The 15208-nt window shown below is 44.5% G+C and overlaps 1 protein-coding gene across 8 annotated transcripts in view; it reads left to right on the top strand.

Annotated features, from left to right (window-relative positions):
* The window catches only part of UTRN (utrophin), a 2010688-nt gene that overhangs the window by 1583137 nt on the left and 412343 nt on the right, over positions 1-15208 (top strand). For all 8 annotated transcript variants that reach the window (XM_069606729.1, XM_069606726.1, XM_069606725.1 and 5 more), the window contains one exon: positions 5927-6005. In XM_069606729.1, coding sequence (XP_069462830.1) covers positions 5927-6005 — 79 coding nt within the window. The remainder of the gene's footprint in view (positions 1-5926; positions 6006-15208) is intronic.

The following is a 15208-nucleotide window of genomic DNA, read 5'->3' as shown; positions in this document are numbered from 1 at the left end:
ACCATCTCAGAACATGCTGTTTCTGGGTCCCCGACACGACACAGTAACGTGTTGGTGTCCCGCTTGGAGGAGAGGGTGGTGGCCATACAAGGGAAAGTACAGCGCTTGTCATCGGCACAGACGGCAATGTTGCAGGCCATCAAGTTGCTGCTGGGCATGGTGTCCTCCTGCATCAGACTCCTCATCCCCCTCTGCAGACTTCAGATGAGGCCTCTCCAGGAGTTCCTGGATGGAGGTGGATGCAAGTATAGAGAGACCTTTGCGGACAAGATCTCACTCAACGAGGACTTCCGTCGGACGATAAAGTGGTGGGGTGTACGCCTGCATCTCATCCAAAGGACTCAGTTTCAAGTTCTGCCTTACCAGGAGACGGTCACCATGGACGCCTCTCCGGAAGGCTGGGGATCCCACACCGGACAGTTGCACACCAGAGGCCTCTGGCAACTGGTTGAAAAGGGTCTCCACATCAATGTCCTGGAACTTAGTGCCGTAGTCTAGGCACTCATGTCTTTTCTGCCGTCATTGAGGGGCAAGGTGGTGAGGATCTTCACAGACACCACCACCATGGTCTACATCCGAAAGCAAGGAGGGACGCGCTCGCCGGCCCCCTCTATGGAGGACCAGGCTCTGTGGCATTGAGCCATTCATCAGGACATGTTCCTCGTCCCTTTTCACCTCGCAGGCATCAAGAACACCATTGCGGACTCGATCAGCAGGGATCTGTGTTCTTGCCAAGAGTGGGATCTTCGCAAGGACCAGGTGGACCTTTTGTTCAACAAATAGGGCCAGCCCCAGATTAATCCCTTCGCAACGGCAGCGAATTCTAAGTGCAAGAATTTCACCAGTAAGATTCCCTCAGCCGAGAAGCATGAGGGACGCGCTCTCGTTCCCATGTGAGGGACTGTTCCTGTATGCTTTTTCACTGTTTCCACTCCTGCCACGTGTGATCAACACATTCACAGTGCCACTGCAGGATAATACATGTCGCCCCCAGATTGGCCGGGACAGATCTGGTACCCGGACCTACTGAGTCTGTCAGTGGCCCCATTGTAGGGGAGGACTGGTCCAAGAAGACCCCCCTCGCCTACGCTTTCTCCCCAGGTGAGGACTATGGGTCCTTTGGGCGTCCCCTCATGCCACCCGGGCCCAGGTGGTGGAGGGTTCACCCACTGGAGACATTGCCCGCACGTATTACTTGCCCACATGTATTAAAATTTAGCCAGGCCTAGAAACCATTTTTGTCTGGTAAAGATGGTGTGAGCTCAGCGCACTGTAGCGCGGCCCCCACCCTTGGAGGGTTTCAGTCCTCCTTGTTGCCGCAGCACCCTGGTAGATCCGCTGCGAGCACGTTCCCACGAACAAGACGGACATGAGCTAGTGTAATACACTAACATTGTAACAGTTCACCTCCCGCAGTGTATCATCGCTCCCAGCATGACCCGGCCAGCAGGCCTAGGCAAATGAAAAGAACAGTAAACTGGTCGTTATATGACAGACAATCTTTGTATATTAATGTTGAGACCACTTGCAAAGGATGCGTTTCTTCCATAAAATCCCTTATATTACAAAGCCTGTAAGATGTATAATTACAAGAGATCATGCTCCCATGACATAAGCGATGGTGAGCATATACCATTGCAGTTGGGTACTAACAATAACGGAACGCACAAGGAATCTGTTTGTTACGTGTATGACTGGAAAACTTACACCCCATGGGCTCGCGCCATAACTGAACTAATGCTGCTAGAGGACACAAGAAAAACGAATGTAACCATACAAAGGGCCCATGTGAAGAACGCACGAGAAGGCACATGTCATGTGTGCATGTCTAGGCCCCACATGCGCCACCACCGTCACGGACAAGTGGCGGGTTACTTTCTATGTTCTCCACCAATCCTAACTCTACCTCACTTACTGCAAATATATATGCATATAACTAAATACTGTACTTGTTAAAACATAATGTATGAATAAGGTACTCAGACTGGGTATAATCAAAACACATCCAGCAAAGTTTAAATGCATGTTTTGTAATGTTTTAAATAAGTATTATAGAGTGTTCAACTGTTTGTGATGTCTTTACCTAAATCGGCAACACACGAGGGAGATACCTTTGTGAAATACGTGCAAGGCCATTCCCCCTCCCACCCTGCGAAGGCTGCCAAGGCATGAGAGCAGAGACCGCGCCGCGCTGTGTTACCTCCCCCAACCAGACTGGAGTCACTTCAAAGATTTGTAACCCCCTCTGTAGCACCCAAGGCCACCACCTGCCACATGCATTATTTACAGCACCGCAGTAAACCTCTGCCTGAACACACGCGCCCCCTCGTAAACCTCACAACCCACCGGACCATCTCAGACTTATGGCCCCGTGCAATCAAGACACCCAACACTTTGACAACACACAGCGGAACATCCATAACAACTTCTAACAAGGCAGAAAGACATGCACCACCCGTCCCAGGCCCTGAAGCTTAGCCCCTCGACCTATGGCCCCGGTCAACAGGACACTGGTAACCATGCCCTGACGTATTACCTCCAGTCCCCTCACAAGGTGCATTCCTCCTGTGTTGCATTGACCTGTTGTATACCCTATTGAAAGATTTACTAAAGAAGATAATACTAGAATGTTTGAATGACTGCGGTGTGCACGGCTTAGGGCTAACAAGTCAAGAAAAGACATTCATCTCTGCCACTGGCCGCGATGGCCCCACAACACCGCCTGGATGAACTCTGCCACCCTGCCAGGCCCAGCCCAACCCACGAGGCTGCCCAGTGACGTCTTCCAGCCAAAGCCAACCACATCACAGCAGCACCTATAGTTAGTCATCGCCACCCAATCCCCATGAACTTGTGCCCCCTATAGTGTGTAGGTTCTTATGACGTTTTTTGTAAATATATACGCCTGTCTTTGCTATTGTCAGACAGAGCGCTCTCGGAGTTTGCAGAGTTCTTACGCTCACCCGCACTCTGTCTTGGCCTTATTCCCATCTTGGGAGAGTCCTTCATTGTCTCTCATTGCGGGGAGGATCGTGCTGTTTGGGGACGCTTGCCTTCACCATTCATCAGGCTGCCACTGCTCCTGGACTTTCTCACCAGAGAGGGAGGGGCGATTCTGCACCATGACCTGGAGTTGCTGAACCCGAAGGCATTGTTCATGCAGCCCTACAGTTTGGAGGTTACGCTTTACCTGCGGAATGTAACAACATCGTCAACGTTTAAGTGCTACGGCCATAAATGGAAGTGCTTCTCCGTGTGGTGCCCGGCTCAGATGATTACCCCTCTGCATGTCACAGCACTGCAGCTTCATACCTGCTTTCCTTGGCCAAGGCGGGATTGGCTCCCGCCTCCATCAAAGTGCACCTTGCCGTCCTACACCGTAACAGGTCTCTGGATAGACGTTCTCTGTGGTCGCACAGACTCGTCAAGGAGTTCCTCAAGGGGCTCTTCAGGACTTTTCTGCTGGTGAGCCCTGGCTTGGGAGCTCAATGTAGTCCTCGAGCGCCCATTGAGCTTATGCATCAAGCCCCACTCAAGTTTCTCTCGTGGAAGACGGCCTTCCTTGTGGCTATCACCTCGGCCAGGCAGGTTGGGGAGATCCAGGCTCTGTTTTGCAAGCTGCCTTACTTGTCTTTTCACGCTTCAAGGGTGGTACTGTGTGCACTCCCCACCTTTATGCTGAAGGTACCATAGAAATTCCACCTCAACAAACATTTGGTGTTACCAGTCTTCTTCCCGAATCCGTTGTTGCCAGTGCAGAGGGCATTGCATTCTCTGGAAGTTACTCATACTTTGAAGTTCTACGTGGCATGTACAAAGAACTTTCAAAAGACTTATCAGTTGTTTATCAACTTTGGACCTGTAAATCACAGAAAAGCCTCATGGAAGGCTTCCATCTCCAGGTGGCTCTCTGGCTGCACCAGGCACTGTCTAGCAGGCCACTGCCATGCCGGCTGAGAGCCCACTCCACCAGAGCCATTCAAGCAACAACAGCCTTTCTCTCTGGTGTGCTCCTGCTCGATATCTGCAGGGCTGATACGTGGAGGTCCACGCACACCTTCACGAGGTTCTACTGCGTCGACAGGGATTCCAGGGAGTCCCAAGTCGGCCAAGCAGTACTACTCAAGCTGTTTGCTTAAGGTGAGTCTGTTCGAGAGGTGAGGGTTTATTGCTTCTGTTGAGCCTTGTCACTACCCGAGGTTGTGTATATGTACTGCTGTGTAAACGTTAGTCATAAGCATGTGAATCCATGCCAGACTCAATGCCGGAGAAGGTTTAAGTTACTTACCTGTAACTATTGTTCTCCAGCATGTGTCTGGCATTGATTCACATGCACACTCTCCCGCCTTCGCCTCTGTGTCTCTTCTTGGTTTATACTGGCACTTTACGTGCTTACCAAATCTGAAGACTGTCACTAGGGGTGGAACTTAGGGAGAGGAATGTCATTGGATGGGGCAGTATGTCCTAGACAAAGTGATATTTTTTTTTAGAGGAGAAATACAATTTTAAAGTAAAAGTTAAACTGTTTCTTCTTTAATTGACGATTCCCAGCCTGACTGGGAATATTCATGAGCATGTGAATCCATGCTGGACCCATGATGGCGAGCAAGAGTTAAAGGTAAGTAACTTAAACCATATCGCTATTTGCTCTGGTGCTCTCATTCTATGACACTTGCCTGTTTATTGCCCTAGATCAGATAGGTGCTGGCACCATTTCCCACTTTGAACATCAAAAATCTAGGTACTTTACACCATTAACATGCGTTTCCATCAAATACCCAGATACTTTTGTCAGTGGGCAAGTATTAAGTTGAGGAGGAGGGAAGTAAAAAAAATTTTAAAAAAAGGCCTTCACAGCTGCAGTATATGGTAATGACAAACACTCCTTTCTCCCTGTCTTCGGGAGTGTGCACACATCATAGAATGTTTGCAATACAGTTCTTACTGTGCCGGTAGTGGTCTACCATCACAGAGTGGCGTAATATACCCCTGCAAGTGGTATCTAGACCTTGGTCCAGTAGAGAATACTAAAGGGGCGAGTACGGGACGGGCAACAAAAAGAAGCAACAATAAATTCCCCTGAAAGGGAATGAATGGAAGAGGTAGCATTTGTGATAGTTTGCATGCATGTAGTCATTGTAGATTATGGTTCTGGAACCCATTGGGCCCTCAAATGTTTTGGAGTAATCTCCCATCACCACTAGGCAGCATAGTCATTGGTGAGGGGATCATGGGAGTCATTGTACAAAACATCTGGAGAGCCACAGGTTGCAGACCTTGTTGTAGAATGATCAAGGCATAGTTCTGATCAAAAAAGTTCCAATGCTTAATGCGCCTGCGACCTAGCGTATTACCGTGTGGCAGCTTTTAGCACATAAAGTACAGAAATTAGTGGTTGTTTTTGTGATATGCTTGATAAGTGTTCCAGCACTCCTTTAGAGCATATAATTAGTTCAACCATTCTCCTCGGCCTTCTAGAGGGTCCATGATAACAGTTGGCAATAGGTGGCTGGAGAACTTTGCCAACATTATCTGAAAATAATAGCGCCTCCCATCGCCTTTTCATGAAGTTGCGACATATTTAAATGACTAGATTGTGATCAGCGAGAAAGCTGTTCCACATAGCCACTGTCACTGGTAACGAGTCACTGTCAATACTTCTGTTTAAAGAAACCATTGAAAACCCGAAGCATGGGCACACTGTTTGCAATGCAGTGCACCAGCACTGAACTAGCCGTAACTTTGGTGGGGCTTACGTCCAGCAATCGGGGGCCTTTCTTGATCACATTTACAGTGCAATGCCGAGCTTCCTTTTAACATGCAACCTCTATGGAGCATTGACTGTGCGTGCCATGAAGTACCTTCTTCTCTGTTACTGCTTTTACCCCACTGAATCCTCTTTTTGTTGTTGTGTGTGCCTGTTTAGGTCGCTGTGCAGGACCGCCTCAAGCAGTTGAAAGAAGCGCACAGAGACTTTGGACCAGCCTCCCAGCATTTCCTATCCAGTAAGTGCTTCTTAAAGACGCCTGCACGACAACAATGAGAGATGATTTTAGACAAGTGTAGCCACCAGGTTGCGCTGGTATTTTTTTGTCTTGAAATACTATTTGTACAGGGAAAGGTTTACATTTCAGAAATAAATAGGTGATCTCAATCAGTTGCTTTTATGAAATCACTAGCAGAAGTAACCATTTGCCGAACGGGTTCTGTAAACGGATGTGATAACATTGATCCTGTAGGTTGCTGTTCGAATTTGCTTATCGCTTGATGTGCTTTACACCTTGAAGTAAAATGCCCTGAGAATGGACACGTGTGGATGACTGACATAACCCGCAGCAGACGTTTGGGGGAGACGAGAGTTGGTCTGCTGAGGCATACTGGTACCTTTTGGTGCTCTCTCCCCTCCCATCACCTACCGATGCGTGGTGTAGTTAGTTGTGGTGCATATACCTTGAAAACTGCATCCCTAGGGCCTGGATCTCAACTTTTGTTCCTCGTGTCAGGACCGGTCCTTCTACGACCAAATTGATGTTTTGCTGATTTCAGGCAACCGTCTCATGTGTGTGAAGGTCCTGAAAACTGGGTGAAGGGGTGGGGGTGTCCAAATGTCATGAAGCTAGCAATATCCGGAGGGTCCTAATAGGTAACAATGCAAACTTTGGTGCAGATTGGTGAAACCGTGTGGAATTTTATAAGGAACAACGCTTGGCCAATCCACAAACACATTTTGACTTGTGTAGAAATCCAGGGATCGGGTTGGGGTGTCCACATATCATGTAGCCAGTAATGTCCAGAGGGTCCTAACAGGTAACTATGCAAAATGTGGTGCAGATTGGTGAAACAGTGTGGAATTGTATAAGGAACAACACTTGGCCACAAATTCCACCACAAACAAATTGATGCATTGCTTCTGCTGTGCCATGGCTAGGCCAGGTGTTTGTTAGTGTGAAACAAGAGATGAGCGGCCCCCTAATTTGCATTTGCGGTGACCTCATCGGCCCTGACATCACAGATGATTACATCACAGCAGGTGAGATCAATCTTTGATACTCGAGGGCATCATAGAAAGAAGAATTATAAGAAGAGAAGTCACAGTTGAACCCTGATTGGATCAGTCTCCATCACCTCAGAACAGATTAAAAAGTGAGTATCACTGTCTGGAATAGCAACGCCTATCTTTGAAGCACTGAGAAAATTCTGTTTTTGTTGTGCGCATCAACCCCTTTCTCCATTGCAACATCCTTGACACCCGCGATCCATACTGTTTGGTCAGTGGCCCAACTGCCATGGTACCACTGTGCCTCCTATCCACCATTCATAGGTGGTAAGTAGTGGGGCTGTAATGACAACATAGTACCGTATTTCGGCCCCACCAGTACACATTACACCCTTGCCCCCCATATATCCCTAGTCTTCTTTGTGTGTCCGAGAGCAGTAACAAACAAAACTAACAAACAAAACTAGGGCAACTGACCATTAAGGGTGGACGCAGAATATCAGAGAATGTGTTTCATTTTCAGTCAGTGAGCGGCCATGGATTTCAGCTGGAGCTGCTGCCATTTATGAGCCAAAATGCAAATCCCTTTGTTATGGTATGGAATGCACGAGTGGACAATACTATCATATATGAATATGCTCTACACTCTATTAAGCCACAAGTTAGGTGCATTTCTTTTGTAACCAGCCTTATGAACTGTATCGCTTTTATGAGTTGCCAATGTTGGCAGATAAAGCACCTTGAGAGTAATATATTTCCCATGATCGTACACTTGGATTAAGCAGTGAAAGCAGGATTTGAGCCCAGACTGCAATTTATTCACTGTCCACATCCCCTTCGAACTCTAGGTTTACAAAAAGAAAGAAACATGTGGGTATGTTTGGCTTTCGAGCTCTAAAATTATACACAGTTTTATGAAAACTGGTACACAAATGCCATGATAAACCAACCTGAAAATGTGCTAAATCCTTGAAGAATCATGTGAAAAGAAAACCTAGGATTGTGTCTATGTCCTCCATGTTAAGATATACGCTACAAGTGACAGAATAGAAAGTTGTACGAGCATTAAAAATCCCCTTTGGGTTTTTACTTTCAAGACTTAAATACCCACAACAAAAGAAATTGTGTAATAAGGTCTTCTGCTTATTTTCATTGTTTGAAACAAACCTAAAACCTGGCATTAGACAGGATGCAACAATAATGTGAAGTTCTATGAAAAAGATAACTTTTTTTTTCATGCCACACAAGCAGATGTCGGAGACATAAACTAGACCATTTCAAAATTTGGGTTTTTTTTCTAAGTGTATTTGTTATCTTAGAATAAAACACTGTTGGGTAAGATTTTCATAGCAATGATAAATCTTCCTGACCTGTGTTAATCCCAGACTATTTTGCTTTACTGGTGGATTATTTCTGCTTATACCTCAGTGAGTAGGAACTTTTTTCCACACTGAGCATTTTACTCTTTTTATGGGTGTCATTTCTTAGACTCTCAATATTTTCTTTTTAATTCTATCCTCTTTGACAACTTTTGGCACTTACTGCCTATTGTTGCTGGGTTGCCCTTTGGGCTCCCCTTTTAACTTTCTCTGGCTAACCTTGAGAGAACTAAAGTTCCCAAGGGTAGAAAAGATCTTTGGATCCCTTTTACATTTTATTTGATGAAACCTGCACACCCCACCTTATGTGGAGTGCTGGGGAGATGCAATGTATCCCCTTTCACACTAAAACTGTAAGTATTCTGTTACAGGGACAAACCTACCTTTAATGGCTGGTGGCAGTGATACCTTTATTAATTTGGTGCACCTTTACCGCGGGCTGTGTGCACAGCCCCGGTAAAGGCACCCAAGGGTGCTCATTTTACCAAAATGGACCCTGTCTCTTTTTTGCCATTTTAGTGTTTCTTGTCCTTCCTTCTTCCTTCCCCTGACATCCAGGTTGGGAAATTCCTTAGTGTGATTTTTATCTTCGGCAGGAGTCCCCTGGACTTCCTGACCAGGCTGCAGTCCGTCTGTGAAGGCAGGAAGCGAGGGAGGAGTCCAAAACCCCCCAGCCCTTTGTCTTCCTCCTTGCCTGAATGGGTGCAAATAGCAGTGGAGGGCTGGCTGTCCTGATTGGACAACCAGACCGCCCGTTGTTAAATGCAGCTAGAGAAAGCAGAAGTTGTGCTATAGTTCCTGATAAATACTCTGAGCCTGGAAGCTAAAGACAAGTCGACCACTGGAGCCTAAACCAAAGAGGATGATGAAGGAAAAGCGGCTGAGACAATTTCCAGTGACCAGAGAGCCTGCTGTGTAACTGAAGCCTTCTGTAGCCCTTCCTTCCAGTCGACCTGGGGATCCTGAATAGGACGACCCAGAGTCTGGTGAGACCCACTAGATGCAAAAAGACCTGCATTTTGAGCCATCGCACGTGGTGATGCGACCTGGAGGGGCTGCAATACCTAGAGCCATTGTGCGTTTGCACCGTCTTCCGAATTCTGAATCTCGCAGAAACTTCGTGGGCACCCTGCTGGATCTCCAGAGACACAAATGAAGTCCGAAAAGTGATGCTGTACCTTTGTAACGATGGGAATCCGACCAGCGATATTCTGTCGTCTTCTGTGCTCCTTAAAAAGGCACCAAATCCACAGAGCCGCATCTAGCCACGATGAAAACTTTGCCTAGAGCCTTTCCCATTGATCCGTACTGCAAAGTCCCTTCCAAGGTCCTGTTTTCTGTCACCATGACAAGAAATCCAACGACGGGGTATTTGGCTGCAGAGCCTGAGGTTTTCCCGATACAAAATCTTATTCTGTGCTGAGGTACTGTGCTGGATTGGGTATTTACTTACCTGAAGTCTCTTGTGATTGCTGTGTAGTTGTGGGGTGTTTTCTGTGTTTGGGAGTCCTCTTGTCCATTGCATCGAGGCCCACTGCTGGAATTCTCCTAGGGCAGGGGTCCCCAACCTTTTGTACACAATGAGCAAAATTTGGATATCAAATGGAATGGTGAGCAACATCCATTCTTCGACAGAGCATATCGGCACTCACTTGGTGTATAAGTGATTGCAACACAAATTAGAAATGTAATAAGATGTAAGACTGCCAATAGAACATTTTAATTTGTACTACTTAACAGTTATGTAGAACACTTGCCATTCTAGTGAAGTAAATTTGCAAGGCCTTTCTATCTATCTGTTTGTTTTTATATGGCGCTATATCGCCCGCCGGGCTCAGCGCGCTCACAAAGGCAGACCACATAGTACACAGAAAAGCTACAACTCGGATCTAATATCCTAGGCAAGAGACAGAGTAAACTGTTAGTTCTCTAAGCTGCCCCTTCATTGAACAATCGGGTCTTAAGTTGTTTCTTAAAAACAGTGAGAGACCCACTGTTCTTGAGCGCAAGCAGCAGGGAATTCCAAACCATTGGTGCCCAGAAAGTAAAGTTAGTGCCACCTACTCTTTTAAGGGTTTGACGTGGTTGATACAAATCATGATTATTATTAGAACTGAGGTCTCTTCTAATGGGTGTTTTCTCTATCTTACTGGCAAGATAATTCGGTGCAGTGTCACCTAGGCAATTTTAGACTGTAACTGCGCCTTTAAATTTGGTCCTCTGTTCGACCGGGAGCCAATGTAGCTTCCTCCTAGCTAATGAGATCTTAGAGCGTTGACTCAATTCAAAAACCGCCCTGACCGCTCCATTCTGTATAGTTTGTATTTTTGTGATATTAGTCTTGGAACTGCCCATCAATAGACTATTACAATAGTCTAATTTCGAATTAATAATGGCACCGGCGATCACAGCAAGGTTTTGTTGAGTCTGATATGGGCACATTTGCCAAAGTAAGTTAGAGTTAAAGGCACAGGTAGATTTTAAATAAGTCGTCTGCCTCTTAAATGAGAGATGTGAATCCATGTAGATGTCTAACGTTTTTACGTGATCTGATACCATAATATTGTTGTTCATTCTAAAATTTCTGTATAGGTCATCCAATTCTTTTAGCTTTTAGGAGGTACTGACTATTAAAAGTTAATTTATTTCTTCGTTAAGTGCTAATGAGTTTGTCCCCATCATTTTTTTTAGAAACCGCAGAACTCCTTGACTCTTTGAGCGTCCTTTTCCTAAATTTCAGTCAGCTCAAAGACCAATTGGGTGTCGTCAGCGTAGTTGGTAAAGCGGACACCCGATGCTTACAACATGTTTCACAAGAATTTAAAGAAAATATTAAAGAGCAAAGGGGACAGACAAGACCCCTGGGGGACACCGCACGTCAGCAAGCTTTTAAGTGAGATAAAATTCCCTTTTACCACTGCCACTATTCTGGGTCCCAGAAATGATTTAAACCATTTGGCTGCTTTAACTTCATTTGACAATAAGTGGTTGTTTACAGGAAATGTTAAGGAGCTTGAGTACTCAGTAGGACTGTTTTAGACAGATGGGACCAATCAAGTTGTTCAAAAATATTGTAGGACTAAATAAACATTACCAGTGACTCCAGGTTCTCGAGCTAAATATTTTTAAGAAATGTAGTGGCAATGTTTGGACAGTAAAATTGGTCACAAATGGAAGAATGATTTTCAGGTGTACTTTAGGATTCTGCCCAGGGATTTTCCAGCATCTTTCGTGGTAAATGGTGCATTCCTATCCATACAAGACCAGTTATACTGTCCCTCACTCATTGATTACTGTATTGTGGACTGTTTTTATTCAGGAATGTTCTGCTTTTTTCCATTTCTGATTGAACAGAGAGTGATCACTATCCACCTGAGGTAATTTTCCAATGGCATGGGGTAGGCACCAAGAAGATGTCTCACAGGCAAAGGGATTGGTTGGCTGTGCTTAAGCTTGACAAGGAGGCTTTGGAAATACTTACCAATTCACAAGCAATGAAGATATTCTCCTAAAACTGTTAAACAGTACAGAGGCCCCAAAGGAAAGTGCCAGTTTGTTTTTTGGTTGAAACTATCCAGCACAGCGCTTTTGGCAAATGGTGTCCCCCAGTTCAGGAGTTCCAGGTTGTATATAAGTTCGATGTAGAATGTAGAATAATCTCAAATAGAAAATGGATTAATGATTTAATGAGTTATGTGTACACGGCTGGCCAGAAGCAGGTTTCAGGGAAGGGCTTAGTAGAGTGGACCACTGCTTCCTTCTGAGAACCATCGTGGAGAAATAGGGTAAGGTTAAGGGAGGGATATTATTTTGGCTTTTTCCAGATTTGGAGAGACCATCTGATTTGATTGATAGACATATCTTGTGGCAAAAATTTGCATTTTATTGGGTCCCTAGTTTATTAAATATTATCTGAATGTGACACGCAGACATCTCACCGTCTGTCTCATGTGGAAGATGGGGGAATTAAAGGTCAAAAGCAGAGATGTTAGTTGGCACCAATGTATTCCTTTCAGACTTTGGGCCTCATCATGAGCTGGGCGGTATCCCGGCGGTATTACTTCCGAGATACTGCCCGGGCTAATAGCGTTACCGCCAAACCCTCCGATCACAGGTTTGGCGGTAACGGTAATTCCCCATTGGGTCCCGAAAATGGGAATTTTCCCGGCCCATTTACCCCCAGCTGAGAGCTGGGGGTAAATGCAGCCAAACCTGTGATTTGGCAGACCCTTAAATGCGGCGGTAATAGCGTTACCGCCGCATTTAAGGGTTACCGCCAAACTCGTGATGAGGCTGTTTGACTCTAGTACTTCTCTTAGAAAAGTTAACCCACCCTCTCTGAAGGATACATTTTATAGCACACTTCTTTATGCTGCTGACACAGCCATTTTGGCTCAACGCCGGCAGGTCTGCAACAGGGCCTGCTATAAACTAATATTTGGGAACTATAGTTTTAAATGAAATATGACCAAATTATGTTGTTCGGGAAAAAGGTGAAACCTTGTAGCTGTTTTTTTTAATTTATGTAGAGATGAGGAGATAGTCTCAAGTTAATTTGAGCCTACTCTTCTCAAAGAGTGGTGCTTGGGTCAAGCATTTTAAGAAGACAGCTGAAAGGGCATTATTAGGTTTTAAAAGGCTTTTCAAACTGTTATTTGAAGCCTGGGTCATTAAGTTCCACAAGTGCCTGGAGGTTTATAAGGTAAAGGTATATTCCTTGATTTTTTATGGCAGTGAAATCTGTGGTGGTTTGAACGGTCATGTCCTGGAGGGGTTGCAAAATAAATTCCTGTGCCAAATAGCAGGTTTCCCTCCAGGTACACCTTGCAGCGCTTTATGAGCTGAATTATTTGTATTCAGTTTGAAGATTTTGGTCAAGTTAAAGATTTGTAACTTATTTTTTTAAAGCACATTCAGGATTTTCTGCAAATCATAAAGTGAATTTCAGTGTGTGATTGCAGCCTACCCTGATAAAGAAGAATTCTTATACTATGGAGGATTTTAACGCACCGTCCATTTGTATAGGGGGTGGGATATAACCAAATTTGGCACATTAAGTCAACTCAAAATAGCTTTTAAAGCAAGAGCTTGTCTGATGGGGCGAGAGGTACATGTCCAAAATATACATAAGCTGCCCTCATAGAAGACGGCCAGGTGAAATCTGTGAAATAAGATCCCAGAATGCAGGAGGCCGATGCTGAAGGGTACGTTTAAATTTACCAACCCTCAATAAATGAAGAAGCTGTGCATGAGGAAGCACAAAGTGTGCCTGCAAAATGCGGGTCAATTGAGATTTGGTTCAATTTCTGTTAATTTGTCATTGTTTCAGTGTTTGGCATAAGCGTGGGCATGCATTGAAGCTATGTTTTATATAATTAATTGTAAGTGTCAGGTTTTTATATATAGCTTGAATATATTAAAGCTTGTGTTTTATTTTGGGCCTGTTCGATGTGAAGTTTATAAAAAATACGGTACATGTTTTTAAATGTTGCTAACTTAATGGAGAAATATGATTAAATATTAATTGAGTAATTGGTCATTACATGATGGGCTTTACAGATCACTACATTGCGGCTTTGGAGGTTACCTCCTAAGAATTATGTTGGCATGTAATGGCAAATTGTGTATTTTAAAGCACATGGGGCTTATTACATTGGTGAAAAAGTGGTTAGGAATAAAACATAATTTTTTGTAGGATTTGGAGCCTCTTTTCGCTGTCCAAAAGGAGTTTTACACAAAACTTGGTAGCAAACATTGGCCAAAACATTGAGCATTTGACAACCACTTCATAGAGGTGTGTGGTGGTGTTAACTAGGTTCCTGGATGAATTAATTGTCTTGTTAATTTAAACTTATTAACAGTAACTTAATTGGATTTATAATATATGGCAAATTAATTATGAAAAATGTGGCATGCATTTGCCTTATCTGCCTATTATCCGCATGCCAGATGGACAGAGTATCAAACTGTGACAATTTTTCCACTAGGAAACTATTTAATAATAAATGGAGGTGACACTAAAAGTAATATTTCAGATAACTTTAGTGCATGGTGGAATCAAACACAAAAACTTGTACAAAAAGCAGGGCCTTCACAAATTATTTAATAAAGGGAAGTTGAGCATGCATGCCAATTATGTCGATTATACTCCTAACTGTACAAAGGAACAAAATATGACAATTTTCTCCAGGACACAAACATGGGAACATGGTTCAATTATTTTGCTCATTAACACATATGGCAGCTTGGCAAAATATCTGAAGATGACAGGGTTTTAACAATGATACTACTATAATAAGTAACGGCATGTACTGAAAAATAATGTGCATAGTGGCAACAAACTCAAATCTTGCATCTACATTGCAGGCTCATTTGCCAACATTCTCGCACAGTCCAGCACTCTATCCTGGCTATACTATTATTGAGGTCTCATCCCTTAAGCACCTGAACACCATGGCCTAGAGCAACTGGCGAGCAACAATTTAAGGCTCCGCGAGCAACATGTTGCTCCCGAGCTACACGTTGGGGATCACTGTCCTAGGGTGTCTTCTGTTAAGCTCATGGACCCTCAACTAACTCTAAGTAAAATACTCACCTGTTTGAACAGTCTTCCCTAGGAACTCTTGATACTTAAGAAACTATCCTGACACTGCCTGTTGAACACTAGACCCTAGTGACCCCCTATCTGCCACTGTGAACACTCATGCTCCAAGAATAAGGGAAATACTTTTAAAAGACTGGGCCTTTCGCCTGGAAAAGAGAATACGTGTTTAAAAGTGACTTACTTGCAAAAGAAGTTGGTTGGCAACTGTAACTCTGATAGTGAAAACGT

This window comes from Ambystoma mexicanum, chromosome 4p (genome assembly GCF_040938575.1).
Source record: "Ambystoma mexicanum isolate Mex_15411 chromosome 4p, UKY_AmexF1_1, whole genome shotgun sequence".
In the NCBI taxonomy this organism is placed as follows: Eukaryota; Metazoa; Chordata; class Amphibia; order Caudata; family Ambystomatidae; genus Ambystoma; species Ambystoma mexicanum.
This window is presented reverse-complemented; position numbering and strand designations above follow the sequence as displayed.